Below are 17,224 nucleotides of genomic sequence, written 5' to 3' on the forward strand. Positions count from 1 at the left end.
GAAAGAGCGAGGGCGGCATGGAGGCGGCCCTTCCTGCCCACGGCAGTTGCCATGGCAACCACAGTCCAAGGGCAGCCCAAGGGCGTCCGCGGATGGCCAGGCCCAGGAGCTGACTGGGGAGGGGTAAGCAGCCGCATGAAGGGCACAGCACAAAGTGAAACTTCAACAACCTTTTATTACCAAACTCTAGCAGGTCTAACTTTGAGCCCAGCTAACAGCATTGCTAACGGGACCTAGGATGGAGGCTCAGCCCTAATGAAGATGGTCTCTGAAAGGATTAAAAAAAAATACAAAACACCCGCATAGAAATCGAACTGTGACATCCTGGTTCACAGACTGACCCTCGACCACGGAGCCACGTTGGCCGGGCATATAAGTATTTTTTAAAAGAGCGAAATTCTCCAGTGTTCCAGAAAAAAAAAAAAAAAGCATTTGGCACTATGCTGCCTTTTCTTCCAGTTCAAGATACACATGGGAGAAAACCATTTCCCTTCTTAAAACAAAACAAAACCCCCTTTCTCCTTCCTGTTCAACTTCCACTGCTTATTCCTAGAAACATCCAGAGAACAATATAAACTAGGCCCGGCCCACTCCTGGCCTCTGACAGCCTGAAGGCTCACAGCAGGAACTGTTCCTTAGGAATTTTCTCCTCTGCTATAATCAGGTAACTGACCCCCAATTTCTGGGAACTGGCAAAAAAATAAAATAAAAACCCCATTTCCTTCCAGGAGGGGCCTGAGGGCTCTGTAAGGATCAGAGGGCAGGGGACCTGGCCCAGCTGCGAAGGGGGACTTTCTATATAAAAACACCCAACACCTTATAACCTAACGTTTAACCTACGGGTAAAAGCAACTAGCAGCTGACTTAGATACTGAAAAGGTGCTTACCTCCCCACCTTTAACCATAAAGGAAACAGAGGGGAGGAGGGTCTAGAGAATTTGAACTCCTCTCCTTTCCCAAAACTTTGATGTGTCTTTTCTAAGCCAAAGCCAAGTTCCTGAGACAGACACGTGGTCACAGGTACAGTCTCTGCTGGAGAACGCTGCCGGGCAGCCTGGCGCTCGGCCGCTTTACTGAAACGTTCTCCCTGGTGTGCAAAGTGCTGAAGGATCACGAGGGAAATGATTTTCTCAATTCGACTTCGCCACTGACAAACACTTCAATAGCAGCTTCTAGAAACTGCCCGGAGGACCCCCCTCCTTCCCCCCCCAGTTCAGGATCACAGATCCTTCCAGTTGATGGGCTCCTTGCCAGACTTCCGCAGCAGCTCGTTGGTTTTGGAGAAATGTCTGCACCCAAAGAACCCTCTGTACACCGACAGCGGGGAGGGATGGGCGGTCTGCAGCACGTGGTGGCGCTTCTGAAAGAGAGAAAAAGAATGACCAAGAGTTGGCGCGGCTGGGACTCTGTGGCTGTTGCACTTGGAGACAGTGTGCCGTCCCCTTTGCGCTTTCTAAATCCTCCCACTTTGCTAAGTGCATTTATTTATTTGCCTTCGGTGTTCACGAGGACATCAGTGCGCTCATTCATTTGTGGGGCAACTACCTTTGCTAGGCTCTGAGGCTGCGAGGACCAGTCTCAGCCTCCAACTCGGCACCGTCTATGCAATCCTTTTAAGTGCCTGATGACCCAGCAATCCACTGCTGAGAATGTATTTGCTGAAGGACACCTTGATGCATGTCCCTACACAAAGGCGCAGGTTTAAGGGGGTTCGTGGCAGCACTGCTTTCTCCAGGTAAAACCTAATATAAATTCAGTGTCATGCAACGGGCTAAAAATATTTTTCTCAGGTTCTTACAATGGAACACCCCATGGCTACTAGAATAAAGGCTGAGCTACATATGCTGATAGGAGACCTCCAACATATATCAACTTAAAAAAAATAAGTGATAATTGCGTTAAAAATTTTTTTGGGGAAAAAAATACCCAAAACACTATTAGTAGTAGTTCCTTCAGGGAAAAGAAATAGTGGAAAGCATTTGAGCCCCCGTCACTGTTGGGGTGTGTGCGGGAAGCAACCCATTGATGTCTCTCCCCCACCCCCAGGCCCCCCACTTCTACTCTCTCTAAAGAGCAATAGAAAAAATATCCTTGGGTGAGGATTAACAACAAAAAAGGGAATACTTTGATTCTGATTTTTAAATTTTCAACTGTCATTAACTGAGCAGGAAGATTATAGACTTTTTATTCTTTTCTGCATTTAAATTATAACCACCTAACAAATATTTTCAAACATCACTGCCTTCAAGTTGCTCAGCAGCCCCGGAGGGGCCTTAACTGAAGCCAGGCAGCCCTGTGGTTAAGAGCACGGAGCCTGAAGTGGGCCGCCTGGGTTCAAGTCCTGGCTCCACCCCTTAGTTGTGTAGCCACAGGGAAGTTGCTGAGCCTCCCTGAGTTTCGTTTCATTTTTCATCTGTAAATTGGGAATACCAACAAGCGCCTAGCTTCTAGTTACTGCAAAATGAATGAATGATCATGTGTAGAGAATATTGTGAGAAGTAATTGAGGTCAAGTGCTCATTAGCACCCTGTCTGGCATGCAGTCCAGGCCCCTGGAAATGTGAGCTGTGCTGAGCATGGAAGGATGACTTAGCCTCTGGGGAAGAAAGAGACCTCTCCACGCAGGACAAAGGAAGCAGGGCGTTCAAAGGCGGGCAGGGAAGTGGGGCACAGGAAACAAACCTGAGAAGTGCCTCCAAGCAGCCTGGAGTTGAGAGTGAAGAAGCAAGCTGTGGCTGAGACCAGGGCCATGCCCCAGACCCCAGCTTATCAGCCTAAGTCAGTGATGGCGAACCTATGACACGCGTGTCACCACTGACACGTGTAGCCATTTCTGATGACACGCGGCCGCTGAGGTTTATTAAATACAATTATATATAACAATTATACATTTATGTTATTTAAACTATAAATATTGCGAAATAATGTTTTTTTCCTCAAAGTGACACACTACCCGAGTTATGCTCAGTTTTTTGGCGAAGTTTGACACACCAAGCTCAAAAGGTTGCCCATCACTGGCCTAAGTCATGGCCTTCAGGGAGAAGGCATCTGAATGCTCCAGGCAAGATCAGAGGGGCCTAAACCAAGGCAAAGGTATTTGAGGGGGGGTGGGGAACGTTTTTGAGAGATAAGAGAGAGAACTTGGGCCAAGAATGACAGACTGGATAGGGGGGTGGGGAGGGAGAGGAAGGGAAAAGAGGTAGGGAGGGGTTATGAATGATATCTGATTTGATTTCTGGCTGGAAAACTGGGTAGATTAGCGATTTTCAACCTTTCTCATCTAATGGCACACATAAACTAACTACCAAAATTCTGCGGCACACCAAATAATATATTTTCTGACCTGACAAAAAAAATAAAAGGTATAATTTTGATTCATTCACATCAGACGGCTATGGTTGTGTTGGCTGTTGTCATTTTTTAATTTGACAATCTAAGAGGAAAGAGATCAGTGGCCCCTGATTAAATAAGTCAGGTATTACCATGTTTAAAAATTCTTGCGGCACACGGGTTCAAAATTGCTGACTTATTGTACTATTTGTTAAATGAATGGTAGCTGGGGATCTGTGTACCTTTCTAAGTATATGGCAAGTTTATGCCTGTATTAGTAAATCATAAGTTGGCTAGTCACTTTCCTCATTACTGTAATTTGTCTAAATTTTGTTCAATTTTCAACCCTAATTACCGGTCTTCAGGGAAAATAAGCTTCATTTTATGGCAAGGATTTTCCAGGACCACACTGCAAGGATTTCTAGATTCTCACTGGTTTCAACTATTAAAAACCACATACCCTATCGATGGCACTGCCCTTCTTCTGAGCGTAAGAGCCCCAGAGCAAGAAGACGAGGCCACTCGAGTTCTGATTTAGCCAGGACACAACCGCATCGGTAAATTGCTCCCAACCTCTCTCCTTATGGGAATTGGCCTGATGCGCCCGGACTGTGAGGACAGCGTTGAGTAGGAGAACACCTGCAAACATCCACCAAAGAAAGAGGTTAAAGGCAGGTTGAAACGAGTCAGCCCAACACCGAAGGTCAGGGCTAACCAACTGCATGAGGAAAGCATCCTCAGGCTGGGACCCAGAGCGGCCGGCTGAAACTCGGCCATAGAGAAGCATTTCAACAGACTGCTGGGCACTTCTTGGTGCTACCAGAGGGCTCTGAACTTCCACCTCTGCACTTTCAACACCTTTGCAAGTTTGCAACAGTAATGTGCATAGATACCATCGGTCATCAGAAAGAACTGTTTTTAAACAATATCATAAGTGATATTAAATAACCCCAGAAAATAACAAAAGGAGGCCAATGTGTTTTACTGGGGGGTGGGGGGGTGGGGTGGGAATCTAACTCAAGAAACCAAAGGGCAAATACTCTTTCCTTATCCTGGTTATAATTCATTTGTTAAAAAAGAAAGAAAAGTCCTGGTTGGTGTGGCTCAGTTGGTTGGGCACCGTCCCGTGCACGGAAAGGTTGCCAGTTCAGGCATATGCCTAGGTTGCAGGCTTGATCCATGGTAGGGGGCATGCAGGAGGCAGCTGATGGTTGCTTCACTCTCACATCAATGTTTTTCTCTCCCTCTCCCTTCCTCTCTCTAAAAATCAATTAAAAAAAAATAAGAAAAGGAAAAAATTTAGTTAAAAAAAAAAAAAAAGAAACCCATAGGTATTAAATACATACAACACCACCTATGTTGAAATGACAAAATTGAGGACAAAATAATAATAAAGGGGAACACAGTTTTAAAATTATGATTAAAACATGAATCGGGGGGGGGGAAAAAGGAGACATATGTAATACTGGGGGTCAATCGGGGGGCGGAAAAGGAGACATATGTAATACTTTGAACAATAAAAAAAAAAACATGAAAGAAAAAGGAGCAAACATCGGCTGCAGGGTAAAACGGAGATTCCCTTTCTGACTTATATAAGTTGAGTCATGTTAGCCACGTGTAGCAGTGGTTGGTTTACCTTGCTTGGCCCACCCAGACAAATCTCCATGGCCAGGATGAACAAAACCATCTATGTCTGTAGACAGCTCTTTATAAATGTTTTCCAAACTGAAAGCAAGCCAGAAGAAAAAAGGCAATCTTAGGTACAACTCGGCAAGTTCAGCAGCCACCAACAGACGTGTGAATTACAGCGTGTAAAGTCAGCCAGGTAAATTTTTTGGTCTGTTTGGATTTAAGGAACAGCACTTCAGAAAACCTAAGCACACGTTAGCCCAGGAGTTACAATCTCCCTCCCGATTGATGCTTAGTTACAGTTTTATATCTCTATGCATTTACTTATAAAAACCCTCTAGCCCGGCCAGCGTGGCTCAGTAGTTGAGCGTCGACCTATGAACCAGGAGGTCACAGTTCCATTCCAGGTCAGAGCACATGCCCAGGTTGTGGGCTCGATCCCCAGTGGAGGGCATGCAGGAGGCAGCCGATCAATGATTTCTCTCTCATCATTATGTTTCTATCTCTCTCTTCCTCTCTGAAATCAATAAAAATATATATATTTTAAAAATCCTCTAAAGAAGTAGTTCTTAACCAGGGATGATTTCTGTCCCACCAGGAACATCTGGCAATGTTTAAAGGCATTTTTCATTGCCATTTTGTTAGTTGTTAGAACTCTCTAGTTCTAGGGGGGCAGTGCTCCTGGCACCTGGTGGGTAGAGGCCTTGAGTGCTGCTAAACATCTTCCAGTGCACTGGACCAACCCTCTCCCCCACAAAGCCCCAGCCCCCCAACATCACCAGTGCTGATACCGAGAAATCCTTTTCCAAAGCCTAGCGAAAGTCCCCCAAATAGCCATACCAATCATTTAAAACAGCGTTCACTGCCCTGACCAGTTTGGCTCAGTGGATAGAGCGTCAGCCTGTGGACTGAAAGGTCCCAGGTTCGATTCCGGTCAAGGGCATGTACCTTGGTTGCGGGCACATCCCCAGTAGGGGGGTGTGCAGGAGGCAGCTGATCGATGTTTCTCTCTCATCGATGTTTCTAACTGTCTATCCCTCTCCCTTCCTCTCTGTAAAAAATCAATAAAATATATTTTTAAAACAGCGGTTGCCAACCGGTGGTCCGTGAGGTCCGAAAGGTTGGCGACCGCTGATTGAAAAAGTACACATCTGCAATTGGACCTGAGCCATCTATAAAGCAATCGTACCTGGGCGGAGGTGGAACAGGTCTTTGAACACTAAAGCAGAGGCCATGAGCTTGATTGGGTCCATGATATGGATCCTGTCCCAGGATGACAACCTTCACCTGCGAATGCCAGGTGGCAAATTAAACAATACTCTAGTGTAGGCAGTGTAAATGAACACGGCTGACTGCTGACCTATACAGAGGGACAGGATAATGAGAAGAGCACCCCCTCCCCCCCACCTCCGTGACCCAACTAGAACCCCCAGAAGCAAGCAGATGGCCTGGTACAGTGGTCGGCAAACTCATTAGTCAACAGAGCCAAATATATCAACAGTACAACGATTGAAATTTCTTTTGAGAGTCCAATTATTTAAACTTAAACTTCTTCTAATGCCACTTCTTCAAAATAGACTTGCCCAGGCCATGGTATTTTGTGGAAGAGCCACACTCAAGGGGCCAAAGAGCCGCATGTGGCTCGCGAGCCGCAGTTTGCCGACCACGGGCCTGGTATCTTTTCCATTACCAAATTCTCCTTCACTCAACCACCCTACCACACTGCCCCCTCCCTTCTGACACAGGTATTGGGAACAAGTTAGGGTCAACTTTGCTTTCGTCCCCTTCATTTGTCAAATTACAAAAGTAAATACGCCTTGAAAACAAGTACAACCATCCAGAAAGATACAAAATGGTTAGTCATCTCCCAGTTATCCTATTCCATCCTAATTTTGTTTTTTAAATTACCTATAGAATTGGGGTTATTGTACTCATTACCCTACATTTGGTGTTCCTCACATCACACATTTTAGCCTTCAAGTTAATAGAGCCCAGTCACTGATGGGCAGTCAGCTTGTTTTCCATTACACAAAGTCACGCGGCAAGCACCCTGGTACATATATGTTTCCCCACTGTTGCTTTTATTTCTGTGGAATACTTATAATAGTGGAGTTGCTGGTCAAAGGGTAAGTGTATTTTAAATTTTCATCTCCAACGAGTTGAAGCAATTCGGATTCCCCACCGGCAGCATGCGCAGGGGCTTGTTCCCCCAGATCTTCTCAGGAAGGAAACCAGAAGATAAAGAGGTCAGGTCAAGAGCCACGGGAGTAGGCGGCAAGATGCAGTGAGAAGTAATTAGGTCACTGGCACGGGCTGTGTTAAGACACGGCTAGTCCTTCGGATCGGGAGGCCGCCCACCTCTCCTTCATTCTCATGCTTCTGCTCAAGATGCGCCTTCTTAGAATCTTCTTCCACGGCTGACATATGCCTTGTCCTTCCAAGTCCAGCTTCAGACAGTCGCATCATCAGGAAGCTTTCCTGGGTCTCTCCCTTCCTGCTGCTGTGCTCACACTGTCCCCTGCACGAAGCCACCTTCCCAGCACGGAAACTGGGTACGGGACAGCCTTGGAGGAGCCAGGTAACCTCCCAGACCCTCCACATCAGGCGTCCTCAAACTACGGCCCGCGGGCCACATGCGGGTGTTTTTGCCATTTTGTTTTTTCACTTCCAAATAAGATATGTGCAGTGTGCATAGGAATTTGTTCATAGTTTTTTTTAAAACTGGCCCCCTGTTTAAAAAGTTTGAGGACCCGGCCGAAACCGGTTTGGCTCAGTGGATAGAGCGTCGGCCTACGGACTGAAAGGTCCCAGGTTCGATTCCGGTCAAGGGCATGTACCTTGGTTGAGGGCACATCCCCAGTAGGGGGTGTGCAAGAGGCAGCTGATCGATGTTTCTCTCTCATCGATGTTTCTAGCTCTCTATCCCTCTCTCTTCCTCTCTGTAAAAAATCAATAAAATATATTAAAAAAAAAAAAAAGTTTGAGGACCCCTGCTCCACATGCTCACTTGCAAAGCCACTCTGGGCCATCTGATCCCCAGTCTCAGGCTCTTTTCTTATTCTTCCCTACTTATATTGATCACCGGTATTCAAAACAGAACATCTGTTCAACCAAGGGGCAAAATAGTAGTGAATTTAAAATAACTTCGTTTTGTTTGTTTTTTCTAACTCCAACTTCAGAAACAAGGAGCTACATCCAAAGTCCTTACTCTAAACTGAAAATTGTGAAGTTTGCTAAGTATTAGGCATAGTAGCCTTATCAGGATGGCTTATTCACCCGTTTCACTTCTACTTAACAGATATTTACTAAGTCACGGGATTCCTGCTTTCAACTTACAAATGGGGAGGGAAAAGCGTAAGAAGGAAGTGTAAAAACCTCCAGTGTAAGCAGACACCAAGCATATTTGGGGGGTTTTGAGGAAAACCAGATCACAACGGTGGTGGAAAACAGGATTCAGTGAGGTGCCGTAGATCTATAGTTGGTTTTAAAAGACAAAAGCGAGGAGAGGCTTGCCACAATGCTCAATTCTGATGTAGAAGAATGGGAGGTGGAGGAAAGGCTGGGTAAGGAGGCCATGGCCACATTCATGCAGCTTCCGTAGTTCAGTGGGAAGCCAGACAAGCTTCTGAACCGGAGACTGACTTGACTAGAGGCCCCAGGCAGCAGCCGGTTGTACAACCAACCAACGCAAAGGGATTTGGTAACCTAACAGGGTAGCAGAGCTGTTTGGGCCAGAAGTTAAGAGACTAAAGGACAGCGTGGTCAGACAGAAAGAATACTGAGCTTCAAGTCAAGGTGGGGTTGACTATAACCAGGTGAAAAAGAGTAACTCCTTCATGCCTCAGTTTCCTCATCACCACCACAATAATACTTAACACTGGTCTGGGACTGGTTTCAGGATTAAATAAAATACAAGAAAGGAGCGCATATAGACACAATGGTCTATGTTAAAAATAAAAGAGTAAATATAGGTTAAAATATAGCCTGACAAATCTCACAATTTTAGTATTTTATTTTGTTAAAATATGGACAGTGTTTTAACTCCAGTGTCCCTAATTAAGAAATACTATTTGACTCCCACTCTTCTTTTGCAAAAATTCACCCACAACCTGTACTTACATCTCTTATGTTGCACATTTGGGTCCAAGTGAAGACTTGGTGTGGGGGTGGATAAACAGTGTGATGTCTTCTTTCTTCTGCAACAAATCCCATTAGCTGATTGAAAAAAAAAAGAAACTAGATTTAAAATCAGATTCTCACTGAAAAAGCATATGAATTCAATAAGAAAGTTAACTGAAGCATTATCTAACTCTTTGCTATGTTTTATGTCCCAATTCTTTTTTGCCCTGGCCTGGTAGCTGTTGGTTAGAGCGATACATCGAGGTTGCAGGTTCTATCTCCAGTAAGGGCACATCTCTAAAATCAGTAAGTAAAAAAAAAAAAAAAAATCTGAATAATTTTAAAGAAAAACCAAACAAATAAAAACAGTACCTGCTCCCTCCCCACCGAAGTTGCTCCATCTCTTCAATTTCGCCCCCCCCCCCTTCTTTGGGCTGGGTCAAAGTTGATTGGCTTAGATGCTCGGATTTCCTGTTAATGCAAGCCCCGCCCCCTTTTTTAAAAGGCGGAGCCAGGTTTCAAGCAGCCTGGTTGGTGGTTTTTACTTTGCCCCTCTTTCCTGGATAGCAGACTGACTAGATGGGTTAAAAGAAGCCACGATATCATCTTAAGTCGTTCAGAAACGAATATAAATGTGCAGATTCAAAACACCATAGTTAACGGGAAAAGGACACTGAAGGAGGGAAAACTGGAGACTACGAAAGCAACTGCCTATAAACGTGGCCTCGGCCTGCTATACTAACAAGACTAAGGGCGCGCAGCCTCCTCGTTTACCTTTATAAAATACGGTTTTCCGAACTCTCCGCTGAGGTGTTTCTTCCAACTCTCGCCGAAACCCACCGGCACGTTGCGAGCCGCGAGTCTAAGCAGGGCCGCGGCCTTGTTCTTCTGGATGCGGTCCAACTGCTCGGGGCTCAGCGGCGACGAGGGCGGTGTGCCGGGCTCCTCCTGTTCCGCCCGGGCCTTCTTGGCGGGGCTCACCTGCAAGTGGTCCCCGCAGAGACGGGTCAAGATCCACAGCGGACCTCTCCCAGGCACCAGCAGGTTCCGCCCCCAACCCAAAGGCCCATAGCAGAGGACGCCCATTCGTGGGTTTCAGCCCCCCCCGCCCGGAAGGTCAGTGCAAAACCGGCCTCTGGGAACCCAGGCCTTAGGCCAGACCCGCGCTTAGCAGGCCGACGCCCCAAATTTCGTGTTTGGTATTAATACGGGGCGGAATGGAGCGGTGCGCTGCAGGGGAAGCCCTGCAACCAGGCGCCCCGCCCCGCCGGACCCGCCACTGCGCGTCCCCACGTGGCCTTTTCGCGGCAAAAACTCTCCGAGGTCCCGCCCCTCTCCTCGTCCGATTGGACGCGAGCGAGAAGGGCGGTACCCTCGCCTCTGATTGGCGCCCTGGGCTCCAAAGTTCGCCCCTATTGGCTGGCCCCTCAGCATGGCCGCCGATGGCGGGGAACGCGGCGGCTGTTTTGAATAGGTGGAGGCGGCTTTAGACACGAGACTCCAGTTTACCAAGCCAGGGGTGCGTTCCTGCGACTCTTCAGTCGCGCGGTCCCCGCCGCCTTCCTCCCTCTCCCTCCCGCCTTCCCCGGCCCCACGAGCGGTCCCCGCCGCGCCTCACCGCTGCATCCACGGCCGCCACGCCGGTCCCCGGGTCGGCCGGCTCGGGGCTGCGGGCACGTCGCTTCCTGGCGGGGCTCGGGCTCGGGGAGAAGAAGGAGTAGAGCGTCTTCTGGCCGATCATCCCGAAGCCGCCCGGGGGCCCGCGAGGCTGGGGGAAGCGGAGGCGCGCCGCCCGGGGTCCCGCAGGCTGGCGCTAGCAGTGGCGGTCCGCAATTGGCGCCAAGCCGCGCGCGCATGCTCCCACCGAGGGGGTGGGCTGGGCGGGGGGCGGCGGAGGGCCTAATACGCATGTGCGGGAGGGGCTGCTGGGGGCAGGATTTCCTTAGGTGGGTCTGTTCATTTGTTTATTCACCCATATCTCTGCCTTGGGGCGAGTCCCCGCATTCTCCCCGCTAAGGGGGGAGGAGGGAGGAGGGGAAAAAGAAAAGTTAAAAGGACCTGCCGGGTCAAGTAGTAGTGGGCGTGAAATTAGCATTAAAATACTATTTGTTGAGCTCTTAGATACTACATTATCTCATCCAATTTTCCCAACCCATTGTACTGACAACAAGCTAAGGCGAAGAACAGTCCAACACAGTGCCTTACCTGTAAGTTTTGGGGAGACCTTGGGGGCGTGAAGGTTGAACTCCAAAATAGTCATCCTCTGTAAGGCACCCCTGCCCCCCAATACACCTGCCTGTCCTTCCTTCCCTATATCCAAACCATCAACAGGTCCAATTGGTTGTCTCCAAAATAAAGCCTGAATTCAACTGCTGCCCTCTCATCCTACTGGCCAAAATCCCAGCTGGTCACATCTTTCCTACCAAGTGGTCTGTTTGAAAGGTAAAATTATTAGTAATTTTACATTGCAAACAGTTTCCAAATATGCTTAGCATAGAATGCCAGCTTGTCCCTCTGCTGGCCAGGCTGCTTCCCTCTCTGACAGCCCCTACGAGGGTGCCATGACTGAGTCTGGGTCTCAGCGTTCACTGGACGTAACCAGCTTGTCCCTCGTGTGGCATTCACACCCTTGCACGCAGCATTCCCTACCTGGAAGCTTCGGGTCTCAGCCTGGGACCCTTCCTCTGAAAGGCCTTCTCCTGCCCGTCACTCTGTTTATAGCTTCTGTATTACCGAAAATTATCCTATGTATTCTCTCCTTGTTTATTTCTGTCTGCAGCTCCAAAATGTAGCCTGAGTGAGGGCAGGGACTGTATTCTTGTTAACAGATGTGTTCCAGCGCTTGGAACAAGGAGCTTGATGGGTAAGAAAGAGAGAGGCTCATAATTTAAAACCATTTACCCACACAGCAACTAACTCCCTGTCGGGCTCCCAAATGAGTCCCCAGGGAGAGGTGCACCGAGTAACAGCTCCCAAACCACAGGAGGATCCTCAACAGTTACAGAGCAAATTCTAAACTCAAAAAACACGCTAGTACAGTACTTGCAACACGCCCAGGAGACCAACAGGTGGCGCTCGGAGGCCGCCCACTGCCTCGTTTTGCAGCTCTGCCTGCATTTCCCAGCTTGCTAGTCGAAATCCACCCGGAAGTACTGCTGCGGTCCTGGTGAGTGTTTTCTCCTCCCCGCCCCCCTATTTACGCTGTTTGCGGGGTTCGGAAGCTGCGCAGATGCTGAGATTTTAGAGAGAACCCTAGTCACCCCACTTCACGCAGGTGTTACAGTTATTTCTTATCAGAATTCCAGCACTTGCCTATGGATCACGTTGAACTGTTTATGTGTAGATTAAGAATCATAGCCAGCCCTAGCAGGTTTGGCTCAGTGGATAGAGCGTGGGCTTGCGGACTGAAGGGTCCCGGTCAAGGGCACTGCCGGGGTGGCCCGCTCCATCCCCAGTGGGGGGCGTGCGGGAGGCAGCCAGTCAATGATTCTCATCATTGATGTTTCTATCTCCCTCTCCCTTCCTCTCTGAAATCACTAAGAGAAAAAAAATCATATCCACTTGATCACTATACTGCTTGTCTATTTTGTTTTAATACTGGTGTGGGCAGGGCAGGCGGCTAGGGTGAAAGGGAGATAGACACACTGCTTTTCTGATGACTTTATGGCAGGCAAGCCCCTTACTTTCTCTTAGTGTTAGTTTCCCCATCTGTAAATTTGCCTGTACAGTGTGAATTGGGGGGGGGGAGGGCGGGGGGGAGCGGCGCTGTGTCTGTGAAAATACAGGTGCTTGCCCAGACAACCTCGCTCAGTGGTTGAGCATCGGCCTATGAACCAGGAGGCCACAGTTCCATCCGGGTCAGGGCACATGCAGGGGTTCCAGGCTCCATCCCCAGTGAGAGGCTTGCAGGAGGCAGCCATCAATGCTTCTCTCTCATCATTGATGTTTCTATCGCTCTCTCCCTCTCCCTTCCTCTCTGAAATCAATAAAAGTTTATTTTGAAAAACCTTCAGGTGCTTGCGGGAGGAGTGGAGGCATTTGGGTTTTTGCAAGCTAGCCCTCTGATTCCAGCACGGCCAGGTGTGGGAGACTCCGGGCTGGACCAGATCATCCCAAGGGACCGGCCGTTCCAGCTTTAACCCTCTACTTCCTTTCTAGCACATGGCGTTAAACTTTCAAATGGAAACCTGAAAACAGCAAGGAGGAATGCTGCTGTGGATCACTTTGCCATAGAGCACATCTTTGCATCTGGGAGAGAGCCTGGGCCGTGTCTCTCTGCCCCACCACTGACTCCCAGGTCTTCGCTCTGTGGAGACAGGATGGACAGATTCCTGGAGAAGAGGGCTCTAGGGGGCCTTGTGGGAAAGAGGGAGCAGGAGCAGACAGGAGCAGGCCCAGCCGAGTTGGGAGAAGACGAGGAAAGCACCAGGAAAAGGCCCAGGAGAGAAACCCCAGAGAATGGCGCTGACTTGGCCGGCCTCAGCTGGCGACGCATTCGATCCGAGGGCCTGGACTGCGATTACACAGTCCTGTTTGGCAAAGCTGAAGCGGACGAGATTTTCCGAGAGTTGGAGCAACAAGTGGAGTATTTTACAGGTAAAGCAGAGGACTGCAGGCCGTGTGCTGAATGAAGGCTTGTTCGATAAAACTAGTCTATGTTTAGAGAAATCGGAACTCAGGAGCCATTAATTGCTGATGAGTTTGGTAACTGATTCAACACATTCTCTGGGCCCCTGTGGGCCAAGATCCTCTCGAAGTGCTTGGGATAAAAACTTAAAAAAACAGGATTGCCTGCCTGCCCACCAGGGGCTGACAGACAACTAGAGTGGATCTCCACTGGGAGAATCACCTGGGAAAGTTGAAAAAAGAAAAAGATGCTGAGTTCTGACTGAGATCAGTTGAATCAGAGTAGCTGGGGGCGCAGCCTGAGCATCAGTGTTTTCAGGTGAATCCATCGTGCAGCCAAGGCTGGGAACCACTGGCCCAGGAGAGACGGCAGATGACCCGGTAATTCTGCAGTGCTCTCAGCATCACCGGAGGACTCTGTTGTTTGTGTTAACTCCGGTGGCTGGGCCCCGCCCCACAGTCTAGTGTCTGAATTGTCAGGTCTTGTAGAGGCTGCTGGGGTAGCACACATTGAGAACCAGCAAGGTGGCAGAGCACGTGGAGGCATAGGAAAGCCCACAGGGGACCCCAGCCTACAGACTAAGCTGTGTTAGCCCCACCTTTCAGGGGGCCCTAGACCCTTGGTCTCCACAGTGGGCAAAATCACCCCAGTGTGTATCACCCCTAACTTTATCTCGCTCACATCTCAGCCTCTTTCTTCTGTTCCTACTGTAGTTAAGGTGATTAAGTTATGGTGTTCTTGAAATAATTGGACTAGGACCATGTTTCTCTAAGTGTAGGACAAGAATCACTGTTCTTTTTTAAAAAAATATATTTTCATTGATTTCAGAGAGGAAGGGAAAGGGAGAGAGAACCATTGATTGGCTGATTCCTGCATGCCCCACACTGCAGATTGAGCGAAACCCTGCCATGTGCCCTGACCAGGAATCGAACCATGGCCTCCTGGGTCATAGTTCCACACTCAGCCAATGAGCCACGCCAGCTGGGCAAGAATCACTGTTCTTAAATGAAAACTTTGGGCAAGCCACAATGACTTTTGAGGAGGGGTCCTTGGTCAGGTTATTAAGTTATTCCTGCCCTGGCTGGGTAGCTGAGTTGGTTAGAGCATTGTCCTGATACACCAAGGTTTCAGGTTCAATCCTGAGTCAGGCCACATACAAGAATCAACCAATGAATTCATAAATAAGTGGAACAAATCGATGTCTCTCTCCCTCTCTCTCTCTCCCCCCCTCTTTCTCTCCCTCTCCCTTCTTCCCCCTAATATCAGTCAATGTCTTTTTTTAAGTTATCCTGAATACTCAGGTAGTGAGTGTGTAGGCACCCACCTGCCCAGTTCTCTGAGCTGCCATGCTTCATCTGCACAGGTGCGCTGGCCAAGGTGCAGGTGTTTGGGAAGTGGCACAGCGTGCCAAGGAAGCAGGCGACGTACGGCGACGCTGGGCTGACCTACACGTTTTCAGGCCTCACTCTGTCTCCAAAACCCTGGATCCCAGTTCTCGAGCGAGTCCGGGATCGTGTTTCTTCGGTGACTGGGCAGACCTTCAACTTTGTGCTCGTGAACAGGTGACACCCTACTTGTCTTGTACTTTTGTTTTAGGCCACGGCGCTGAATTTTACCAGTCTCTGCCTCTTCCAAAAGGGAGAGGTTAGGCTTCCTCCATATTTGATTCCTTTGCACAGCGGGTAACTCCTTAGCGCACCAGGGCTGTGGGTGGTGGTGGAGTGGCATGAGCGGTCTGTCTTCCCGGAGCTCATGCCGCAGGGGAAGTGAGAGGTGATTCACTGATGAACAGTTGAATGAGATAATTTCAGACGCTGATCAGCGTCTTGCTGATTTGACCAAGAATGGTCAGCAGGAAGGGGTCTGGGTTCAGGGCAGGGTTTCTCACAGGGTGTTCTGGGCCAGATAATTCTGTGGTGCGGACTGTCCTATACATTGTAGGCAGTAGAGAGCAGCATCCCCGGCCTCCACCCACTAGATGCCAGTAGCGACCCTCCGTAGTCATTGCAACCAAAACGTCCCCAGACACTGCCCAGTCCCGGGGTGGGGCAGGATCCTCCTGGTTGAGAACTCTGGGTTTAGGGGATGGCGGTTAGAGGAGGGCTCACAGAGGCGCTGACTTTTGAACTGATAACTAAATGGAGAGAGAGCAGGAGCCACTGGGCGGAAGAGCAGAGGGATCTTGGTGTCTATGGAGTGAAAATCCCATTGATATTTCCAGAAAGCAGTGAATGCGGGAAAGGGGTCTGGGGTGAGCTCAGAGGTGGGCAAGGGCCAGACTGTGAAAGGAATATGGATTTTATCTAGGTGTAGGGAGAGACTTTTGTTGTTGTTGTTAATCCTCACCCGAGGATATTGTTTCCCATTGATTTTTAGAGAGAGTGGAGTGGAGGGAGGGAGAGAGAAGAGAGGGAGAAACATTGATGTGAGAGAGACACATCAAATGGTTGCCTCCTGCACATGCCTGATGGGACTGGGGAACTGAACCTGTAACTCAGGTATGTGCCCTTGACCGGGAATCGAACCTGTAACCCTTCCGTGCGAAGGCTGACACTCTAAACACTGGCGGGGCAGGGAGAGACCTTTTCATGGTAAAGGGTTACATATGTGAACTAGGAGAACTAGAAAACATGTTTTGGCTTCTTTTGGTGGTTGAGTTTTCAAGCATGTGGTCAACGAGGACCGGGTAGCACAGTGGAAAGGCTCTGGGCGTGGCTCACCTGTAGGACCAGGTAAGGCCCTGCAGCCTCGCAGACACCGGCATGCTGGGAGCAGCTGTTCACACGCTGAGAACGTGAGGATGCTCCGTGTGGGCGCGTTTCAGGAGCGAGCTGTGCTGTGAGCGGTGCCTGCTTCCTCGCTGCAGGTACAAAGATGGCCGCGACCACATTGGGGAACACCGAGATGACGAAAGAGAACTGGCTCCTGGGAGCCCCATCGCCTCCGTCTCCTTTGGGGCCCGCAGAGACTTCTTCTTCCGGCACAAAGATGCTCGAGGGAGAAGCCGCTCCCGGAGGCTGGAGGTGGTCAGGCTGCCGCTGGCCCACGGGAGTTTACTGATGATGAACCACCCGACCAACTCTCACTGGTATCACAGTCTCCCCGTCCGCAAGAAGGTTCTGGCTCCGCGCGTCAATCTGACCTTTCGTAAAATCCTGCCTACTAGAAAGTAAAAATATTTTTCAGTTAGGACTTCTGTTTTCTCCTTTCCCCTCTACTCTAGGATGGAGCTGGCACTGCCTTTACCAACAGGGAAAGGAAAGGGTTAACATTACATAACAATGCGGAAAGAGGATGTTTATATCAAATAGCCCTGGCTCAGTCGGGAGGAGCGTACTTCCATACACTGAAAGGTCCCAGGTTCGACTCCTGGCCAGAGCACATGCCTAGATTGCGGGTTCGATCTCTGGCTCCAGCTGGGTGCATGGTCAGGGCAAGTGTAGAAGGCAACCAATCAATGTTTCTCTCATTCTCCCTCCCCCTCTCTCTAAAAACCAACTGACACTCTAAACACTGGCGG

The 17,224-nt window shown here is 49.1% G+C and overlaps 2 protein-coding genes across 4 annotated transcripts; one reads left to right on the plus strand and one right to left on the minus strand.

The window, feature by feature from the left end:
- Positions 1-29: 29 nt before the first annotated feature.
- Positions 30-10,932, minus strand: UNG (uracil DNA glycosylase). Its single transcript, XM_079762898.1, has 7 exons — positions 10,696-10,932; positions 9,852-10,058; positions 9,078-9,173; positions 6,148-6,245; positions 4,966-5,054; positions 3,790-3,968; positions 30-1,360 (listed from the first exon to the last, which is right to left on the minus strand). Exons 1-7 carry the CDS (start codon positions 10,816-10,818, stop codon positions 1,220-1,222), a joined length of 933 nt encoding a protein of 310 aa, XP_079619024.1. The 5' UTR covers positions 10,819-10,932; the 3' UTR covers positions 30-1,219.
- On the plus strand, positions 10,571-17,220 carry ALKBH2 (alkB homolog 2, alpha-ketoglutarate dependent dioxygenase). Of its 3 annotated transcripts, XM_079762901.1 has the most exons (6): positions 10,571-10,596; positions 11,857-11,940; positions 12,061-12,243; positions 13,236-13,673; positions 15,068-15,266; positions 16,571-17,220. In XM_079762901.1, exons 4-6 carry the CDS (start codon positions 13,397-13,399, stop codon positions 16,875-16,877), a joined length of 783 nt encoding a protein of 260 aa, XP_079619027.1. In that variant the 5' UTR covers positions 10,571-10,596; positions 11,857-11,940; positions 12,061-12,243; positions 13,236-13,396; the 3' UTR covers positions 16,878-17,220. The 3 variants fall into 3 exon arrangements, with proteins under 3 accessions (XP_079619027.1, XP_079619026.1, XP_079619025.1); XM_079762900.1 differs by lacking the exon at positions 10,571-10,596 and adding an exon at positions 11,208-11,284 and having other exon boundaries at positions 11,409-12,243; XM_079762899.1 differs by lacking the exon at positions 10,571-10,596 and having other exon boundaries at positions 11,220-11,940.
- Positions 17,221-17,224: the final 4 nt, after the last annotated feature.

The sequence above is a fragment of the Cnephaeus nilssonii genome, assembly GCF_951640355.1.
Source record: "Cnephaeus nilssonii genome assembly, chromosome: 22".
NCBI lineage: Eukaryota > Metazoa > Chordata > Mammalia > Chiroptera > Vespertilionidae > Cnephaeus > Cnephaeus nilssonii.

Coding starts and splice junctions, on each gene's coding strand:
- ALKBH2 (XM_079762901.1), top strand. CDS start 13,397: ATGGACAGATTCCTGGAGAAGAGGGCTCTAGGGGGCCTTGTGGGAAAG. Junction 13,674..15,067: donor ACAAGTGGAGTATTTTACAG/GTAAAGCAGAGG, acceptor TCATCTGCACAG/GTGCGCTGGCCAAGGTGCAG. Junction 15,267..16,570: donor AACTTTGTGCTCGTGAACAG/GTGACACCCTAC, acceptor TCCTCGCTGCAG/GTACAAAGATGGCCGCGACC.
- UNG (XM_079762898.1), bottom strand. CDS start 10,818: ATGATCGGCCAGAAGACGCTCTACTCCTTCTTCTCCCCGAGCCCGAGC. Junction 9,174..9,851: donor GAAAACCGTATTTTATAAAG/GTAAACGAGGAG, acceptor TTTTTCAATCAG/CTAATGGGATTTGTTGCAGA. Junction 1,361..3,789: donor AGGGCAGTGCCATCGATAGG/GTATGTGGTTTT, acceptor TCTCTCTTTCAG/AAGCGCCACCACGTGCTGCA.